The sequence below is a fragment of the Gastrolobium bilobum genome, unplaced genomic scaffold, assembly GCF_033153095.1.
Source record: "Gastrolobium bilobum isolate Gb01-03AN ecotype WA unplaced genomic scaffold, APGP_CSIRO_Gbil_v1 utg4904, whole genome shotgun sequence".
NCBI classification, from domain to species: Eukaryota; Viridiplantae; Streptophyta; class Magnoliopsida; order Fabales; family Fabaceae; genus Gastrolobium; species Gastrolobium bilobum.
This window is the reverse complement of record NW_026895085.1, coordinates 1-17,370: the sequence shown is the minus strand read 5'-3', so window position 1 is coordinate 17,370 and position 17,370 is coordinate 1. Positions and strand designations below refer to the sequence as shown.

General features: G+C 34.3%; 2 protein-coding genes across 3 annotated transcripts; both read right to left on the bottom strand.

Moving 5' to 3' along the window:
- Positions 1–1,875: 1,875 nt before the first annotated feature.
- On the bottom strand, positions 1,876–4,936 carry LOC133318142 (ras-related protein RABB1b). Its single transcript, XM_061520405.1, has 6 exons — positions 4,737–4,936; positions 4,512–4,651; positions 3,510–3,592; positions 2,731–2,935; positions 2,552–2,620; positions 1,876–2,210 (listed from the first exon to the last, which is right to left on the bottom strand). The coding sequence occupies exons 1-6, from the start codon at positions 4,780–4,782 to the stop codon at positions 2,118–2,120; spliced, it is 636 nt and encodes a 211-aa protein (XP_061376389.1). The 5' UTR covers positions 4,783–4,936; the 3' UTR covers positions 1,876–2,117.
- A 1,248-nt stretch (positions 4,937–6,184) lies between these two features.
- On the bottom strand, positions 6,185–9,738 carry LOC133316781 (proteasome subunit beta type-7-A-like). 2 transcript variants are annotated; one of them, XM_061519454.1, is made up of 9 exons: positions 9,664–9,738; positions 9,107–9,267; positions 8,057–8,198; positions 7,541–7,637; positions 7,392–7,461; positions 7,185–7,289; positions 6,786–6,884; positions 6,611–6,698; positions 6,185–6,373 (listed from the first exon to the last, which is right to left on the bottom strand). In XM_061519454.1, the coding sequence occupies exons 2-9, from the start codon at positions 9,245–9,247 to the stop codon at positions 6,297–6,299; spliced, it is 819 nt and encodes a 272-aa protein (XP_061375438.1). In that variant the 5' UTR covers positions 9,248–9,267; positions 9,664–9,738; the 3' UTR covers positions 6,185–6,296. The 2 variants fall into 2 exon arrangements, with proteins under 2 accessions (XP_061375438.1, XP_061374846.1); XM_061518862.1 differs by lacking the exon at positions 9,664–9,738 and adding an exon at positions 9,365–9,614.
- Positions 9,739–17,370: the final 7,632 nt, after the last annotated feature.

Genomic DNA, 17,370 nt, shown 5'->3' with positions numbered 1-17,370 from the left:
ATTCAAGTTTCTATTCTTCCAGGTTCATCTGTGTTTGTGAGTTCGCGCTTGTCCATATATAATTTTTGTGGAACTAAAGTTGTTTTGTTTATCAGCAGGTTCAAGATAATAGTGATTCTAATCATGATCAAGATTCATTGGAAGAATTATTTATAAAGTAATGAATTTTTATAACGAATGAATTACTAAAGTAATGGAAAAATTCGGTAAACATATATAATTCATTACTTTATAAAACAAAAATCTCGCGATGGATTAGAACGAGATTTCTGCCCTTCTTTCCCTTCAAATTGTGATTATGGTTTGATAGACATAATAGAAAACTAGGTTGACTAAGAAGATGGGTCATGGAAAGATTTTGAGTAAACTGAAATAAGGAATAGAAACTTGAATTCAGATATGTGCAGATCTCAAACCTATAGAGAGAGTAAAAATTAAGATAATAAGGGATAATTATAAACCGTTAGATTTTTTATTTTATTTTTTATAACAAAACCGTTAGATTTAACTCCAATCTAATAGTGATGAAATTAGTTGTAAAAATGATAAACTTACTTGATGATAAGTATAACCGTCCCCTTTAATTTATGTGCAATTAACATAAAACATGTAAGTTGTTAAAATCATTAAATGATCAGTGAATATTATATTATGTAATAATACATTAAAAAAATTTATAATAACTCATTAAAATTAAACATTTTTTTTTCTGTGGACGTCAATAGACAAAGTAAGATGTATTGTTAATTATATTTAGTACTTCTTTTTTAAGCTAGAAGTTACTTTTAAGCATAAATTAGGTCAAATAAATTTTGAAAAAAGTTCTTGTAATGAAAAGTTTTTTTCTTTTATAATGAAAAAAAAAAGCTAAAAGCTACTAGGAGGAACTTTTTTTTAAACTCTTATATGTTTTTTTTGAATTATGTGCTTTTTTTATAACGAAGAGTTATAAAAATAGAGAGAGATAGTTTTTTTGAAATATGTACTTTTGAATTAAAAAATTTATGTAATTATCAAACAGTTTTTAACTTTTTTTTTAAGCTCTTTTTTTAGGTTTAACTTATACGTAATTTCTAGCTTAAAAAAAATTCAAACATGCTCCTCTTAACAAAATTTAAATACTGTCATAAAATGCTAATGAATTTCTTTTATTAAATCATAATATTAATGCATTTCCCATTAAGAGAATCATCGGTCAAAGGCTTGGTATACCCTTCTTTTATAAAAGGATTGGCAACTCAAGGATTATGTGGTGGTCTTGACGTATGTGTCGCATATAGTTTGTTTTTATTTCTCTTATATATAAAAATACAAAAGTTAAATCAAATCACAGTATCCCACTATGAATTGTCAAGAATTAATATAATAAAATGAATTGTCAAATCACAGTATCCCACTGTAAAAAAAAATTACGTTACTCCTGAATCAAAATTAGACGATAGTCAACAGAAGTTCAACGAAATTATAATATATCCCAGTCTTCAAATTGTGTCACGGTAAAATGGGTTAAAAAAAATGGCAATGAGTGTAAAAAAGTTTCAAGTTAATAATAAATCAAAATTAAATTCATTATAAAGTTAAGTAATATTTTTTAAAAGAAATATAAACAACTATAATATAAAAGAAAAATCACGCATGTACATAAATTCATATGTAGGAGTTGTTGATCACATCATCTCTTAGACACTCAATTCAACTGTTGACATGTATAACAACATTTTTTAAAGATTGATAAAATTCTAAACATGAGCTACACATCTTCATACATGTTTAATATTAAGTGTCTACGATAGAGAGTACCTACTAAAAAATTTCTCCATGTATATGTTATTGCAAGTAACAATGGAACGAATATAAGCAACTAAAAAACCTGGCATTAAACAATTTCATAGTGGAATTTAACACAACACAGGCAATCATTTAAAACATTTAGTAGATCTTAACAACTATGTAGTCAAATCTGTCACAAGAATGCCTTTGAGATTAGACCTATACATGTAACTGTAGTGTTATCCAAAAGTTCCATGTCAAGTCTAAGAGTATACACTCGGTTGAGACAGGGAATGCTAGAAATAGATTCACAAAAGGATTAGTTTCAGAATTGTTTTTCCTCTCAATCAGCTGCAACACCCACCTCTTGCAGAAACAGTTCCTTCTCTGGCACCTGGTTGACCTTGGGGACGTCCATAGCCAACTTTTATACCAGATGACTGCAATCATAGATTCATTTCTTAAGGGTAGGTCATCCAGTTTGACAGTAAAAAAAATAAAAACTAATCTCCATTAAACCCCGACTAACAAAGATAGAGGTGATGACAATCCTTATATGCACAGTTTTACCTATGCATATTTGCAAAGAGACTGTTTTTCGGATTTGAACTTGTGACCTTTCAATCATAAAGGAGCAGTTTTACCACTGCTCCAATCTCAATCTCTTTGCAAGATAAAAACATCACATGAAAGAATATGCACTAACAACCAAAGTCCAAGATATTGTCACAACTACTAATTTCTCATAACTTTTTACATGAAACTCACAGTAGATAATTACCTCATTGGACACATCAAAGACACCTTCCTGAATATTCTGAAGAATCTTTGCAGCAGTCCTTATAAAAGCCTGCAGAATATGCACTAAGTTACTATTGTGGGTATTGAAAATCACAATATCATTGAGGCTGCAAAGCACATATGCTGTATCTTGCTTGCTATTGATTTGAGATAAATCACCTCTTCCACATTTTGAGCTGTCCTGGCAGAAGCCTCCAAGAATAAAAGTCCATTTTCCTTCGCAAATTGCTCGCCCTCCTCTTTGCTCACTGCCCTTCGGTGAGACAGATCACTTTTGTTCCCTATGAGCATGATTGACATGTTAGGATTGGCATGCTGCCGAGCATCTTCTAGCCAACTTGCTAAATGATTAAATGTCTCTCTCCTGGTCAACAAAAGAAGATTCTGGTTTTCAGTTGATGGCATGATTAGAAAAGTGAAAAAACCTCAGATTTAACCCCCAACATCACATAAAAAAAACATCAAAGAAAAGGGAAACGGCATAGGACATAATATTTTTTTGTTTTACATGAAACAAAAGTACACTGTTTAGAGGCCCGCAGGATATATATCACATACATTCATACACTTAGAAACAGACAAAAAAATAGAGACCCCCATATTGCAACTAGCAGTACTAGCGCTCCCCGGATGAGGTATTGGAAAACCGAAAAATCATATAAGATGGTTTAAACTTTGAAGTTTGAAAATAAACTAAGACACAAATGTTCTAGACTCCTAGATCAAAAGAATAGAAACGTAACAAAACATTTATACAGCATTTCACTTCTATTGCAGGCAATATCAAAGCTTCACTCAGCCCACAATGTTTGCAAACACGTAACAGCACAATTATACAGCATTTCACTTCTATCGCACACATATTGAACATCTCGGATGCATAAAAGTAGAAGTGCAGACCATGAGTTCTATTTCAAAATAACAATAGCACCACCCACCTTGTAATGTCATAAACTAGAAGTGCCCCCGCTGCTCCTCGGTAGTAAGATCTAGTGATGGATCTAAAAGACTCTTGCCCAGCCTACAGTTAAACAATGCATTCTGCATCAGTATTTAGAAGTTATTGAAAACTAAAACATTGGATCCACACTTGGACAAAGTATATGACTAAAGAATTCTATACTCAGCAATAATAAGACTGTTTGATCTTACTCAGATTCAACAAATACACCTTCATGTTGTTGATCAAGAGGAGCAATGAAAGCATTCATTACTGTATCAACTTAATCTAACCATACAAGGCCAAGCACTGTAATCCCAGGCTCAGCCATACAAAACTGAAAAGCACAAACGTGTGGATCAATATTATACTAAATGGTTGTCACTATCAGATATAATTTCAATAACTAGTTTTGCTAGGTCGAATGACAACAAACTTTTAGGACTATCTTATTGGAATGCTTGATAAATATAAAGAAAATTAACCAGTACCACAAACAAAAAGATGCGTTAACTAACCTAGAACACAGATAATAGGTTGTGTGTGTGATATCTGCTTGAACAAGTTCAACTACAGACTTTTCATCCTAAAACAGATTTTAAGCATTCTAATTTTTTTATTTTTTTTTCATGTATATAGTTGATCCGTCAAACCCTTTAAATCTGAACTAGCTTGCACTTTCCTTTCTTTTGCCTTCTAACCCCTAAAGCATCACTTGTGATTTAACAAGATTCAGAATTTTCCTTACAATTACTAATTATGGCCCTACAATCTCATTACCTATTACACAATCAAGACAACAACAAAAAACATACATACTAAAAAAAATTAAGACAAGCTTACGAAAAATATTCAAACCAATTAATACAAATAGTTCATTCTAGTGTTCAAGTACATACTCTTTAGTCAATTCTCACCTAACTTAAAATACCCAATTAAAAAATTGTTCATAAAAAAAAAACACAATTAAAAATAATAAAAAAAAGTAGAGAGAACTTACCGTATCCCATATCTGAAGCTTAATGGGTCGGCCATCGACGGTGACCATGCGAGCGCCAAACTCAACACCAATGGTGAGATCATGAACGGGTTGGAACCTCTTGTCGGTGAATTGAAGGAGCAGACATGATTTCCCTACACCTGCACCGCAACAGAGAAAAAACCAAACTTTGAATGAGAATTGGAGACCCAATTGCGTGAAGAAAAGAGGGTAGGAAAGAACAACCTGTGTCGCCAATGATGATGTACTTGAAGAGGTAGTCGTACGACATGGCTTAGAGGTAAAAAAACGACGTCTTTTAGTGAGAGTGATGAAGAAGAAGAAGTTTATGTTTGGTTTCGGTGCGAGTTGGAGATTAGGACGATGAAGGAAGAAGGAAGAAGGGAACGTCGAGTGTTGATGATGGGTTTGAATCCCAAACAAACAGTGTCCGAAACAAGCATCTACAATATTATTTTTTTATTTCTATTCATTATTTTATTTATTTTTTTAGTATTTCTTTTTCAATTTTGATAATGCCTTTGGCGATTAAATCACATCACTAGTCATATCGAGTAGTGGAAATTAAAAGGAAGGATACATAAGGCAATCATGTTTATCATTTTGTTAAGCGTTTATGAAAATATCAGAATTTTAATAAATAATTATCGTAATTTTAAAAGGAATGATACATAAGGCAAAAATTTAAATATCGTAATTTAATAAATAATTATAAAAATAATTTTGTTTGAAAAGCAATTATGAAAATAATGCATCTAGTGATGTGCATTATGGTGGAAGAGGCGGTGAATTATGCCTTGTGCAACTCTTATTTTCATTTCATTATTTCATTTTCTCTAAACTCTCTCTAGATTTTTTCTCTTGGAGCTCTTTCACTCGAGTAAATCTTCTAACTGGTTTCTATATTTTTAAATTATAATAATAAATATCTAGTGACTTAGGATATAATTAATGAATTAAAATAGGATAATGACTTAGAATATGATTAGTGACTTAAGATAGAATAGTGTGGATATGTTTACTGATTTAGAATATATTTAGTAATTTAATAAAAAAGAGTTAATTAATATTTAATTTTATTTGTTAGTTTTAGTGTTAGTACTATTTGTGAGATTAATATATATTTATTGTATTGATTTGTACGAATTATTTTGTAAAATTAAATTTCACTTATAAGTGTGTTTAAAAATGTTAACAAATATTATTTATAAAAAATTAAAACTTTACTTAACCCATTTAAAAAAATAATTTTTTAAATAAAGTAAAGAGCATTTATGATTTTGTTCATTGTTTTTGGGATGCCAGGGTTCTTACAAGGATTGAGGGATAGTTAATAGAAAGTGATGGTAAATAGAAATCAAAACACATTGAAGATTGAGGGATTTTGATATTAGTTGTTGGTTTTGAACACTTTGCTATTAAAAGACTAACCTCAGGCACTATATTTCTGCAACATGACAATAGGGTGAATTATGTTATTAAAATAATTGCTATTATGTCATTTACACTAGATTATCATTAAACACTATTCAATAATCAAGTAGTGACTCTATACCTATTTATCTTGTAAGCAGTTTCCTTTCTTTGGTGTTCTGATGTGTCATGCAATTTATAGCCAAAATTGGAAAAGAGAAGAAGAGACGCCTATGAAAAGATAAAATTTGAAACCAATACCTTAAAATGACCAATGGAATATATATCAGTTGAGGTAAAATACATGTCAAAGTAATGAAAAGTAGAGATATAAAACATCAAAATCAATTCTACTTGCAAAACATCATGCTACTACACTTCCATAGCATCTCCTACTTCAACCACTTCCACCTTCTCCTTCAAGGGGGTAATCTTTGTTGACAGAACCTCTGTACCAGCCACAAAATATAACACGTTAGAGATCATGTATCACTCATTTCACATGAGAAAAAACTTCACAGTTCTAAATGTCAAGGATGTACATTGACCTAAGTTGCTTGCACAATGCAGCAAAACACAAGTGATACTTAACCAAATCATGTCCCAATGCCAAAGATCATTAAGTTTCAAACAAAAAGTTATTCAATGGTCTCTTGTGTAATAAATTAGCAAGGTTTGTTACTAACCAGTCTTTTGGGGGAATGTAAAACCCTTCGGATTGACAAAGGTTCGAGGATTCGGCAGGAGGTGGTTCCTCAGATAGTCCTTGTGTCCCTGTGCAGTATTAAATAAGAATTTGCATAAAAATTAAAATTGGATTCTTTAGATTCTTACCGTAAGAAAATAACTCAGGACACTAACCTTGGTTATCACACAAATGTCAACATTACTTCCACTTCCCAAGTCATTAAATATACCGGCACATATGGCCTCGCATACTAGCTTTATTCCTTCATCTCTCTGTAACAGAACAAAATTTTTATGCCAAGTTAAAAACTCTGACAAAGTACATAATAAATTTGAGGACATTATAGCACAGCCAACACTAATATCAATTAAATGTGTCTCTTTGGTAGAAACTTATAATTCACATATTGGTTTCATACCATACCATTGAAGGAAATATAAAATCAATACCATATTACACTATTATCAAATGTAAGTGTCTAACAAGTTTTAGGGTGTCTTTTCTCAAAATTCTTATATCACAGAACTCTATTGAACAGGAAAATATTTCTGATCCTTAACGTTCTTACTTACAGCCAAGCCTTCCTTAAATTTAGACTCAAACACAGACATTGCTGCAAGTGAACCTGATCCCATTGTCGCAAAGGGAAGTGAGTCAGTTGACCCATGTGGATAAATCTGCAAAAAGTATCATCAAAAGGTCACAAGAAACAAAAGTATATATATGTAATACAAGGAAAGATGAGCATAAAAGATCAAAAGTTTTAGCAACAAACTCACTGTATATAAATGAGGTCCAGTGACATCAACCCCGCCAAGCACTAATGCAGCTTGGACATAACCTTGGTAACTGGACAATAATTTAGAAAGTCAGAATAAGAGGTTAATGCAGAGAGCAAGTTTACCTGAGGGAAGATCTAAAACGCAACTTGAAAAGGTGTCTCTTCAGAAGTGTCAGTGCCGTAACAACTCTTGATTCTCGACCAGTATGGTGGCGATGCAGTTCCAGTTGTGAACTAACCATGTCTGGCATAAAGAACAAACTTCTCGTTTTCAACAGTTCTACTGTATTAACCAGGGAAAAACCTAGACACTAGCATATGACCATAGTTTTAAATTGCAAGAATTGTTACCATTGTAGTCTGTAGACCACAATTGCAGCCTGATGTGGTTGCTGCTGCATGTTCAGCAACTACAATATTGTGACAATTGAAAACTAATCTGTGAAAATAGCTGTAAGGCATGAAATAAAAAGGTAAAACGCGGCAACAAGCTTGTAGCTGGCCCAAGTCTTTAAGACTTGGATGTGATGAAAAGTGACAAAAGATTCAATCCTCCACTAGACCACTTATCCTCCCTCCCCTACCCAGGTGTTCTACCTCTAATCTGCCAAAAAATATAGGTCTAACAAAAAGCACATGATCATATTAACAAATATGAAATACCTGTTACTGCCTCTGTATCAGCAGCAGTGCCTGCCCCACAGCAATATATGTTGGGTGCCATATAATGAATTTTCTCACAGTTTTTATCAGCAACTATGGGTCCTTCAGTAGCCCTTGTATCTGCTCCAAGAATGACACCATCCTGAGGCAAATTTGTTTATGTGAGAAACACCAATATTAGAATATACTATCAAATCAGACATTAAAAAATAAATATTCAATCAACAAATGCAGTTCCATAAAACTACTTGGAAACCAAGACTCAAGAACTACTACTGAGTTCAATATGATAAGCACTTCTACAGGTAGTTGATTATTTATTTTCTATAAACCACTCAATAGTTACCTGCCTACATTTATTACCAATTATTTCTAAATGTTATGCAGAAGAGAAAATTAATCTTTCATATATGTTAGAATACAATTTAACATTTTACTATCAGAGAACCAATTTGGTTTTATCATTTTATGCCAAGGAGGTCAACGATGGAGGCATATACCTATTATGGGGTTTGATGGAATGCTACAAAAGGAAACCAGTACATGAGCTTCATTGACTTAGAAAACTCCTTTTATAGGGTGCTACACAAAGGAGCTTGTATGACATTTATTTGAACTACAAAGGATATGTATGATGGGGCAGCAAAAAGTATGCAAAGCGCATACTTATCGAATTGTAACATAAGATTTTCCTATGACAATAGGTTTGCATTGCACCAAACATCAACCTTGAGTACATCTTTTTACCCTTGATATTGTATCTTTTTACCTCAATACATACATTTTGCACTTGATATAGTCATAATTAATGAGACGAGATAAGGAGTAAAGGGTTAGGCAGGAAGTATGAGTAAATTTCAAATTTGAGTTGTGGAAAGAAAGTATGCTACTTGTGGTTTCTGGTTATAATAAAGACCCAAAATATATATGAAATCCCTTTAGTGCTAAGCTTCATTACTTACAAATCATATAACAATAATAAAGGGCCATGCCAATACAAAGTAAGATAATGACTGAGAATCACCAAAATAAAAACACTCAAACTCAAACCTGAAAAATCAAACCAACAATAGTAGTTCCTGTCTTGAGAAAAGATTGAGGCTTAAGACCCTTCTTCTCAAGCATATCATTCCTTCTGCAGAGATCAAAACTGAATCCACCCTTGGGAGGAACATCTACCCCTTTAGCCATGCCTTCAAACTCCAATGGACCTGAAAACGAAATCACGCAAACACAAGATAATAATACCCCACAAGCATTATTCTTTCAAAATAAAAATAACAAACTGGACGCAAAATTGTCACACACCCCAGCAACTCTAATTGCGATCCTCTGAAAATTTCAGCAAAAATTTCAACAATAAAGAAAGAAAAAAAAAATATACATTGCCCAGAAAGAAAATTTCTATTTTGGTATTAAAAATCTATTCTTTTCCCACCAGAGCTTCAGAAATTTGATCTGGGCACACAGGTTAGTTAAAAATAAAAATAAAAAATAAAAAATAAAATATTAAAAATAAAAATTAAAAATTAAAAATTAAAAATTAAAAAAAGGTGGTAAGAAACGAAAGAGGGAAAATCAATCCGAAGATAATAAAGACATTGTACCTTTGATGATCAGCGTAGGTTAGTTTAGAAGTGAGTAGAGAGATTCATAGATAAGAGAGAGGTGCTTAGTTACTGCGAAGAATGAAGAAAAGAAACAAGACGTTTTATGTTTTAATAGCAGTTAGTAACTTCTGTATGGCTTGGAAAGAAAGAAAACATTGCAAGAGCTCATTTGGGTTGGGCTCTTATGTACTATCATCAACCCAGCTCAACTCTTCTTACATGAAATTGGCCCAACTCTCTCACGTCATTATAAAAAGAAAACGCTTGCAATTTTAATTTTAAGTTAATTAATGTCTTCGACTCTACAAGGAATTGTATTAATTTACGAATTCATATATATTGGGGAGGGGTGAATTTTATCGTGCAAGAATAAAAATACTTACTTATTATAATTAATTGATTTTACTTGCATTTATTGATTTATGTGTATTCACATATTCAATAAATTAGAACTATTAAAATAAGGTTAACCGTTAATTTGGGATATAAAAATTCTTATTCTTGCACGGGTGTAGATGTAAGACCCCACTTTTAGAAGAAAAAAAATAATGTAGTGGAGTAGTTGAAATAATTTTTTTCCCATGATTTTTCCTCATCACCACCCACTTCAGATTTTTTTTCCTTCACACTTTCTTTTGTTTCTCATTAGACCCACCTACTACCACTATCTCTACTCAACTAAACATTTTATTTTGTCTCCCCGCTCACCCAAACTCTCGTATCACCATCTCTCCCTTTTTTTCTCTATTGTCTTTAGCTGGAAATTTCAAAGGGGAGCAAGACTTGGAAAGAGGGGTTCAATATCAAGGCTGAGAAGGAACAAAACTAGGACAGCAACTCATGGAAGAAGAAAAGAAGATCAAAGTTGTGGTACTGAATCTCAACAAGTAAGTATTGTTGGACAAATAGCCTCAAACTCAAGAGAGGGGTGAATTGAGTTTTAAAAATATTTTCGTAAATGCCTCACTTTTCTTTTTGAAAAAGATTTTCTTGAGTTCAAATAATTTACTACACAAAGAGACTAAATAATAGCAAATAATTCAAGTCAATAAATGACAATATATGAAATCAAATATGCTCAAATGATCTAACAATGCTTATGCAAAGATAAAGGTTAGAGATATTGCAAACGAGATATATCCTGGTTCGGTCACCACCACTGTGACCTATTTCCAGACTGAAACCGTTTTGTCAACCTTCACTATTCGGTTGAGCTTCAAGGGTGCTCAACAAACCACTACAATATTCTTCCAAGACTTCGGTTACTTGGATACTAACATTTTTCCTTCACTTACACAAGGGTTCACTCCCCTCTCAATTCAAGAAGTAAGATTGAAGTGATTAAGAATGGCTAAGTACTCTCAAAGTACAGATTTTACAAATTGAAGAACTAATAGGTGTATAGCTTCAAAAGAAAGATGAGCTCAAGTGTATGCAATGATCAAAGTGAGTAATTAATGAGCAATAATAGGCTAGAAAGAGTAATAAAGGTTCAATAATTGATCTATGGTCGTGTCATGTTCATCATTGTTGATGTGGGTATTCATATTGACACCTCATTTGAAAACTAGCTGTTTATAGCCGTTTTGATCCGTACATATCCGGATATTTGTTAGGCACATATCTGGATATTTTCAGTGCAATATGCGGATATTTCATGGCAGCTCACTTTTTGCACGAATTCTGAGTTTATTTTCATTCAAAAATGGTTTTTACAACATGGAAAGCATGTAATTGGTTATGGAATATGTCTAGAAGTGTTTATATCATGTAGGTTCCTTTCCAAACCAATTTTGGGCATATCAAACCATTTATTTTGTCATTTCTTTGAAAATGCATTCTTTTAAAAATAAAGGAGCAAATTAGGATCATGAATAAGTGTGACTGCATTGTGCAAAGGCTGCTTAAGTTATATCAAAGACCTTGAAATGCATGTTTGACTTGTTAGATCAAGGTTCTTTAAGCACTTTATGATTAGGTAACTAAATCTATGACTTGAGCTCATGCAATGCTAGAATATATACACCTTTACATATTAATTCTAAGTCCTAAATGAATATACCATTGAGATCTTTGACTTGATCTGATGCTTGATTTGCATGCTTTCACATTTGTTTGATTTCTTTTGGATGTTGCTTTGTCTTTGAGCATTCCTCTTTGAGTTTGTTTGTTATCATCAAAACTATGTAGATGTGGAATCATCAAGGTATTAACTTTGAGTACATGGCAACCACATCATCACTCTGATTCTTCAATCTCTCCCTTTTTGATGATGACAAACTTTAAATTGAGAAAGAGAGTTAGTGTTGCATAAATTTATTCATTTGAAATTCGATACTCCCCCTTAGATCCTGGTATGGTTGATTAAGTTTCAATATATCCCCCTATTTACCTTTCAACGTGATTAATTGAATATTTCTTAATTTAATACACATTTCTCCCCCTTTGGCAACATCAAAAGGAAACAAGTAATCCAATAAAGAAGATATCGTAATTAAGCATGCAAGCAATGAAATAGTGCGATCAAATTTGAAGGAAAATACGATGCATATCATTAAGCAAAAAGCGATATATACATCAAATAGATACGTGTAGTACTCAAACATATCGTCAAACAAAAAGAGTACAAGCGTCCAAAAAAAATCATAGTCTAGCTAAGTAAATTTCAACAAGCAACCCTAGACTAAGAATCATCCTCGGAGCCAGATGCTATAGGAAGATGCTCATCACTGGAAGTGTCCTCGTAGGAAGCAGTAGCCTCATCACCCTTAGCATGATCGTCACGAGAAGCACCATCACCACTGGCAGGAGAAGCAAGACCAAGTTAGGACTCAATGCGAGTGAGACGAGTAGAGATATCATGACGAAAGGCAATATGGGCAGCTTCTTACTGCTGAAGGTAAAGCATGATATCATATGGAGTCTATCCTTGAGAGGTGAGCGGAGATGGCAGCGGAGGAAGCGAAACCGCAGCAGCAGAGGAATCTGTTGGCATATCAGCAGCCTGCAGAGTGCTCAAATCCTCATCCATATCGTCGGCTAAGGCATCACCATACAGGGCCTCATCATCCCATTGCCACTGACCATGTAAGCGGATGATGTTCATCTTCATCAGCAGCTTCTCTCCAAAGTAGTTGTGACCGGGCATGAGCTTCTTTTTTACTTCACCATCCATGGGTACACCCTTAAGCTCCAAAATACGCTGAATGAGCATAGGGTATGCAGATGGGTAGTGGAGCCATATGATGCGTCTCGCATCTGACAGCAGAAAGTGTGGCGCCAGTCAATGAGGAGCTGATTGCGAATAGCCCACATGGTGAATAGATCATTCTCATGAACAATGGCATAGTTGGAATGCCTAGGGAGAATGATGTGAGATATCACATACAGTAAGATGCGAGCGGAGATGCTCAGCTTCTTGGCTGAGAGTCGGACCAATTGGTCCGTGCAGTTGTTGCGTAAAATTGGCAAGTGCACCGATCGTACCAAGTAATAAAATAGTGAGTAGAGATTGTCTCCACGAGGATTGAGGCACCGAATTTATTTTAACTATTCCTTTCTTATTGGATGAACAAGAGTTGGTTTGAAAGTAATGGTGTTTGTAACAATTGTGAACTATTCAGTATTTCGTGAATAATTCAAAGAGAAGTTTGAAAACTTAAAGTAAAAAGTTTGAGAGTTTGAGAAAAATATATAAAAAGATATTGCAGTAAAGGACTCCAACACCTTTCCGATCCCCACCTTGTAATATTGATTAATATTTATATTTAATTACCCAATTGATCAAACAATTCACCATCTAATAATTAATTAGTTAAGCCTTAATCCCTTAGTGATCTTAACTTTATTAACCCTATTAGAATCTTAATCCCTTAGAAATCCTTTTTCAAGTTAATCTTTTAACACAGTGAATTTTCCACGTTTGCAGTTCATGTAGTCTATCCCTAGTGCATACATGAACTGTTATTTTACCCTTGTCAGGAACTAGAATCCCAATATTCCTATTGAAAACCCTAACCCTCGCAATCCTAATAGAATGATCAATTCTAAAAGAATTAAAAGATGAAGAACATGATAAAATAAATGCAATTTGAAATAATTAAATATAAATTTAACCAAACTACAAGGGGTTCACATCAAGGGTTGTGACCCTTACCACAATATAAAAAGACTAGCCAGACATATTCATGTCTGACAATTCAAAATATTCAAAGGAATTCATAAAATAATAAAACCAGAAAATTGGAGAAGAAGCTTGCTCTGCGTTCTGCCTCCGTCTTCCTCTCTGTGCAAAAGTGTTTTCTCTCTTGAGGTCTGAGTCTCTATTTATAGAGTCTTTGACCTGGCGGAGAATCTTGACTAATCTTTTCAGCATCTCACTGTAATCTTGTCTCTGATTTAAACGAAGATTTAAGTTGATTTGTCTGCACCTCCCACGCCACTAGCGTGGTTCCCACGCTGTGAGCGTGGGAGTTTTTCTTCTATATTCTGGAGCACCACGCAACTGGCGTGGCTGCCACGCTGCAAGCGTGGATTGTGAAAAAGGCTGGCGCTACTAGCGTCAATCCCATGCTAGTAGCGTGGTAGCTTCTGCCTATTTTTTGGACCTCTGGCGCTACTAGCGTGAGTCTCACGCTAGTAGCGTGGTTGTCTCTGTGTGAAAGGGCTCTCTTCACTCTATGGGCGTCATACCCACGCTGTGAGCGTGGGCCTTCAATTTAGCTTTTCCTCTTTAGCTCCAATTTGTCTATTTTTCCTACGAAATTAACATAAAATCAGTATGCAATCTCTGATTAAGAATTTGACAGATCAACAGTGATTATTGCCCTTTTTGCTTAAGATTTAATCACATTCTTTCTCTTTTTGGTTTAGATTTCCTTATATGCTGAATGCATATCAAACAATTCCCAGATTTGAACTTTGATGTCATGAGCAATGTAATAGATTAAAGTTATCAGCAAAGAATAATTCTGTGAAAACATGGAACACAACATCTTAAGAATTCAGACTGCTATGCATGTATAACTCTCTGTTTAAAATTTCCAATAATGCTTTTCAGTTATATCAAGAATTTAGACTCCAGCTTGAATATTCCTCATCAGTTTAAATGTACTCTCATCACACTCAGTGTTTAAGGGTTTCACACTTATCCATCGGTGTAGTAGGAATTCCATAGGCTTGAACTTATTCTCAATTCCTAAGAATGAGGAATCCATTTGACATGTATAGACTGATCAAAAGGTCTTTGATAGGTTATAACTTGGCCTGGTTTGGGGGTGAGAATCTTTTGGTCAGAAACTGATTGGAGAGATTGAAATACTGATTTTAACAATACTTCCTTCTCTTCTAGGCTTTGCCTCATTTTACAAACTTGGGATTCTTTCCCTTTCTTCACTACCTTTTTCTTTCCTTGTTTGCAGATGTTTTCTTTCTTTTCTCTTTTGAGCTGTAATTTTTCTTCTTTTCCTTGTTCAGCTACTTAACTTTTCCTTTTGAGAAGTAATTTGACTTTTCTTCTTTGATCAGCATTCAATCTCTCAAGGTGTGTCAAGAGGAACAGGATTAAGTAATTTTCATAAGGTTTGAATGAACTGTTTAAGTATCAAAGGGGCTTACCAATGGAAATTCTTATGGGTAGGCTGTTTGGCTCTAAGTTAACAATATTAAAAATGCCCTTATCATTTCAGTAAAGCATGCAAGCCAGAGAAACACTTAAAGTTCTAGAAACTACTACAGTGAGGCCTCTCTAAAAAAATTTCTGTTTAGGCACAAATCCTCACAATTATAATTCAAACTAGAATCTCAATTCAAAGTTTCACATCAAGCATTAACCAAAAATTTCTACCAAAACAGTTTTAAAAACGAGCAATCATCATTCTCAGATTAAAACAATTAATTGCTCACAGATATCATGCTTCATCTAACTCAATCTAATCACTTACTGCGTAAGCTTAGAACACTCTGGGACTGCTTGTTTAGGAATTTTCTAAAAAAAATTCTCTTTTTCTTTAAAAATTGAATCTAACTAAAAACAACAAATAAAAAAAAAATTGAAGGTTAAAATATCTCCCCTTTTTCAGAAAAATTTATGTTTAGACGTCCTTTCCGTTGTGTAGTTCCGCAGTACTTAGCAAGTCTCGCATACAGCATGCGACAATTCCCAGATTTAGAACGTTGTTGTCCTCAGCAACAACTATACTGGTCAAAGAAGCTAATTCTGCCAGATGGTACACACACACACACACACTTGTTAAACAGTCAAAACAGAATAAACTCAGTACGTAAAAAAAGGGAATAATCAAACCATAATCTCAAAATAGCAAAACGAAAATACTAAAGTCAAGATAAATAGTGAGGACACTGGCGCTGAAAGCGTGGAGTTCACGCTGTGAGCGTGGAACTCACTGCCTCATTTTGTTTGATGGCGCTCTCAGCGTGGAATTCACGCTATTGGCGTGAGTACTTCGTGAGGTTTCCACGCTGATGGCGTGGTTACCACGCTGTGAGCGTGGAACTCACTGTCTCATTTTGGTCTTGTGGCGCTACTAGCGCCAAATTGGCGCTGACAGCGACAATTCCCAGATTTAAATTTTTTCATATGGTCACTAATTCACTACTTACTTGACTTATTAAAAATTAAACTATCCTAAGAAAATAAAATAAATAAAATAAAAACAGAAAAATAACTATTGGGTTGCCTCCCAATTAGCGCTTGTTTAACGTCACGAGCCTGACGTACTCCTTGTGATTTATGGTGGTTGGAAGCATGCTACCATTGATGGCCCAATCTTCTTGATCCAGTATTGTTTCCTTCCATGATCATATGCATGTGGATGAGGATGATGGTTCTCAGGAACTTTGAACTTAGTCTTCACATGCTTTTCCTTACTCTTGGGCTTTTCCATCTTAACCTTTGGCTTGCTTCCTTCTTGCCACTGATGAACTTCCTTCTTGTTCCCTTCCTCAGCCTTTTTCTCCGCAATGTACTTGACTTGATTCTTAGGTTGAGAAGCAGGCAATGAAGGAGCTTCATTTATGAATACCTTGAATATTGCTTGCTCTCCATCCACGCGCATTATCAACTCACCCTTAGGTACATCGATCAATGCTCCTGAGGTTGCTAAGAATGGCCTCCCGAAGATCATAGGCACACTGGCATCTTCCTCAATGTCAAGGATGACATAATCAACAGGAATTATAAATTTGTCTACCTTGACTAGCACATCTTCCACAATACCATGTGCTTGCTTTGTTGAGCGGTCGGCCAGTTGAACATTCATCCTAGTTGGCTTGACTTCATCAATTCTCAGCTTCTTCATCAGGGTTAATGGCATCACATTAATGCTGGCACCAAGATCACATAAGACTCTCTCTATAGTTGTCTTGCCAATGGTGCATGGAATACTGAAGCTTCCTGGATGCTTCAACTTTGGAGGCATGTTTTTCTACAGGATTACACTGCACTCCGCTGTTAATGTGACAGGTTCATCCTCTGTGAGCTTCCACTTCTTAGATAATATCTCCTTCAAGAATTTGGTATACGAAGGCATTTTCTCTAGAGCTTCTGCAAAAGGAATGTTAATTTGCAATTTCTTAAAAACATCTATAAATTTAGAAAATTGCTTCCTTTGTTCATGTTGTTTGAGCTTCATAGGATATGAAGGTTTCTCAAAACGAGAGAAATCCCATTGCTTCTTTTGAACT